At 45.0% G+C, this 2,229-nt stretch overlaps 1 protein-coding gene across 1 annotated transcript; it reads right to left on the reverse strand.

The window, feature by feature from the left end:
• Positions 1-211: 211 nt before the first annotated feature.
• Positions 212-1,959, reverse strand: LOC134624618 (tripartite motif-containing protein 16-like). The gene has a single exon (XM_063469627.1). It carries the CDS (start codon positions 1,942-1,944, stop codon positions 268-270), a length of 1,677 nt encoding a protein of 558 aa, XP_063325697.1. The 5' UTR covers positions 1,945-1,959; the 3' UTR covers positions 212-267.
• Between the last annotated feature and the right edge of the window lie 270 nt (positions 1,960-2,229).

A 2,229-nucleotide genomic window follows, 5' to 3' on the forward strand; every position in this document is an offset into this window, starting at 1 on the left:
AAACCACTAACCAGACTGATGACAGATTTCAAACATGCTGAATATGAAGAGTAGTATCATTTAAACTCACATGATTATCAGCCATAAGAACAAATTCAGATTTATATTGATGTAAGGTATATAAATGTAAGTACAGTTTGAATAAGTGCAATATTATTTTCACATATCAATGGACCACTGAACTTCTCAGCTTCTAAAATGTAAAGCCTCATTTAGAAACTACACAAGTACATATAATGGTCAGGGAACAACATGAACCTGTCTTCTCTATTTGACTTTAATCAACTCTGCAGTGTCTCCATTATACAAAAGCAAAAGTCCAGCATAGAGCGGCTGAGTGAATGTGGTCTGGACTCTGTGGAGGAGAGTCATGGTTTCAGAGACGCTGTAGAAAGACAGAATACCTGCTCTGTGATCCAGGTACACTCCTACTCTGGAGGACCGAGGACCTGAGAGGTCAGTGTTAACATTGTTGTGCAGAAATATATAACTGTTTGTGTCACAATATAATGCCCAAGATCTGCCATTGTTTCCAAATAAACATTCATTTACATTCCCTACTTTGCTGACATTATTGTATGCAATTGCTACACCAACTTCTCCTCCTCTCCACTCCACCTCCCAGTAACAACGTCCAGTCAGACTCTCTCTACTCAGGACTTGATAACACCAATCAGCAAATCTGTCTGGATGATCAGAGTAAGACTGTTGTTGGTTCATTTTTGTGACTTTTCTGTTTCCGTCAAATAATAACAGGTATTTGTTTGCTGTGTTTGGATCCAGTGTGATTTGACGTGAATATTTTAAGAATCCAGCTCTGGTCTTTGGCTCTGGTGGTGACAGTAAAACATCCACTTGAGTGACTGTCAGTGAGATGTTTGTCCATTCCTCTCTCAGAATGTCCTGTAGTTTATCTCTGGTCTCTGACACAGCTGCTGTCACATCCTCAAAGTAGCTCAGAGGACGAATATTGATGCTGGATGAGTGTGTAGACTCACTGAGTGCTGACAGTGAGGGGTAGTTGTGTAGAAACTGGTTGTGATCCTCTGTGTGTGAGAGCTGCTCCAGCTCGCCGTCTTTCCTCTTCAGCTCAGCGATCTCCTGCTCCAGCTTCTCCTGAAGCTCTTTGAATTGACTCACTTCAGTTTCCTGCTGGGATCTGACCTGCTGCTTCACATCAGAGCTTCTTTTCTGGATGAGACGGATCAGCTCAGTGAACATCTTCTCACTGTCCTCCACTGCTTTATCAGCAGAGCCATTGATGGCCTCCACCTCCTGTTGAAGCAGCTTCACATCTTTCTCTCGCTCCTGGATTCTCTGCTGGATGTTTAGTCGTCTCACCTCGAGCTCCTTCTGCTTCTCAGTCCTTTCTGCTGCAGCTGGGACTGTTTCATGGCCTTTATGTTCATCCATTGTGCAGAGATAACAGATACTCTGCTGATCAGTACGACAGAAAATCTTCATCACCTCATCATGACGAGAGCAGATGTTCTCCTGGAGCTTCTTGGAGGGGGCCACCAGCTTGTGTTTCTTTAATGGAGCTGCATCATAGTGAGGTTGGAGGTGTTTCTCACAGTAAGAGGCTGGACAAGATAAACAGGACTTGATGGCTTTCAGCTTCCTCCCAGTGCAGAAATCACAGGCCACATCTTCAGGTCCAGCATAGCAGTGATCAGCTGGAGCAGCTTGGAGTCCAGTCTTCTTCAGCTCCTCCACTAAAGTTGCTAATATGGTGTTTTTCTCCAGGACAGGCCTCGGTATGAAAGTCTTCCTGCACTGAGGGCAGCTGTGGATTCCCTTACTGTCCTCTTCATCCCAGAAACTTTTAATACAGTTCTTGCAGTAGCTGTGTCCACAGGCTGTAGTCACCGGATCCTTCAGTAGATCCAAACAGATGGAACAAGAGAAGGTTTCTCGGTTCAGCTGAACTCCTTTGTGTGCCATTTCTCCTCTCAGTGTCAGTGACTGTGTGAGTTTCTCTTTCTTATCACGGAAACTAGTCTGAGCTCTGATCTCAACAACATGTTTCTGCAGTGAACGGAGCCTGTCAGCTCTTACACGTCTCCACATGTTGGTTAAGCCCATCTTCAAAGTGCAGATCTGAAGGGGAGGGAATGAGGAAACACGTGGACAGAGAGGAGGTGCTGTGTTTAAGAGCAGGAAGAAGAGGGAGGGTTATCAGGCTGTGCTTCACTCCAGGAAGAGGAGCGGTTTGAGAGCGATACTGTG

Source organism: Pelmatolapia mariae, linkage group LG3_W, assembly GCF_036321145.2.
Source record: "Pelmatolapia mariae isolate MD_Pm_ZW linkage group LG3_W, Pm_UMD_F_2, whole genome shotgun sequence".
Classification (NCBI taxonomy): Eukaryota; Metazoa; Chordata; class Actinopteri; order Cichliformes; family Cichlidae; genus Pelmatolapia; species Pelmatolapia mariae.

Coding starts and splice junctions, on each gene's coding strand:
- LOC134624618 (XM_063469627.1), bottom strand. CDS start 1,944: ATGGCACACAAAGGAGTTCAGCTGAACCGAGAAACCTTCTCTTGTTCC.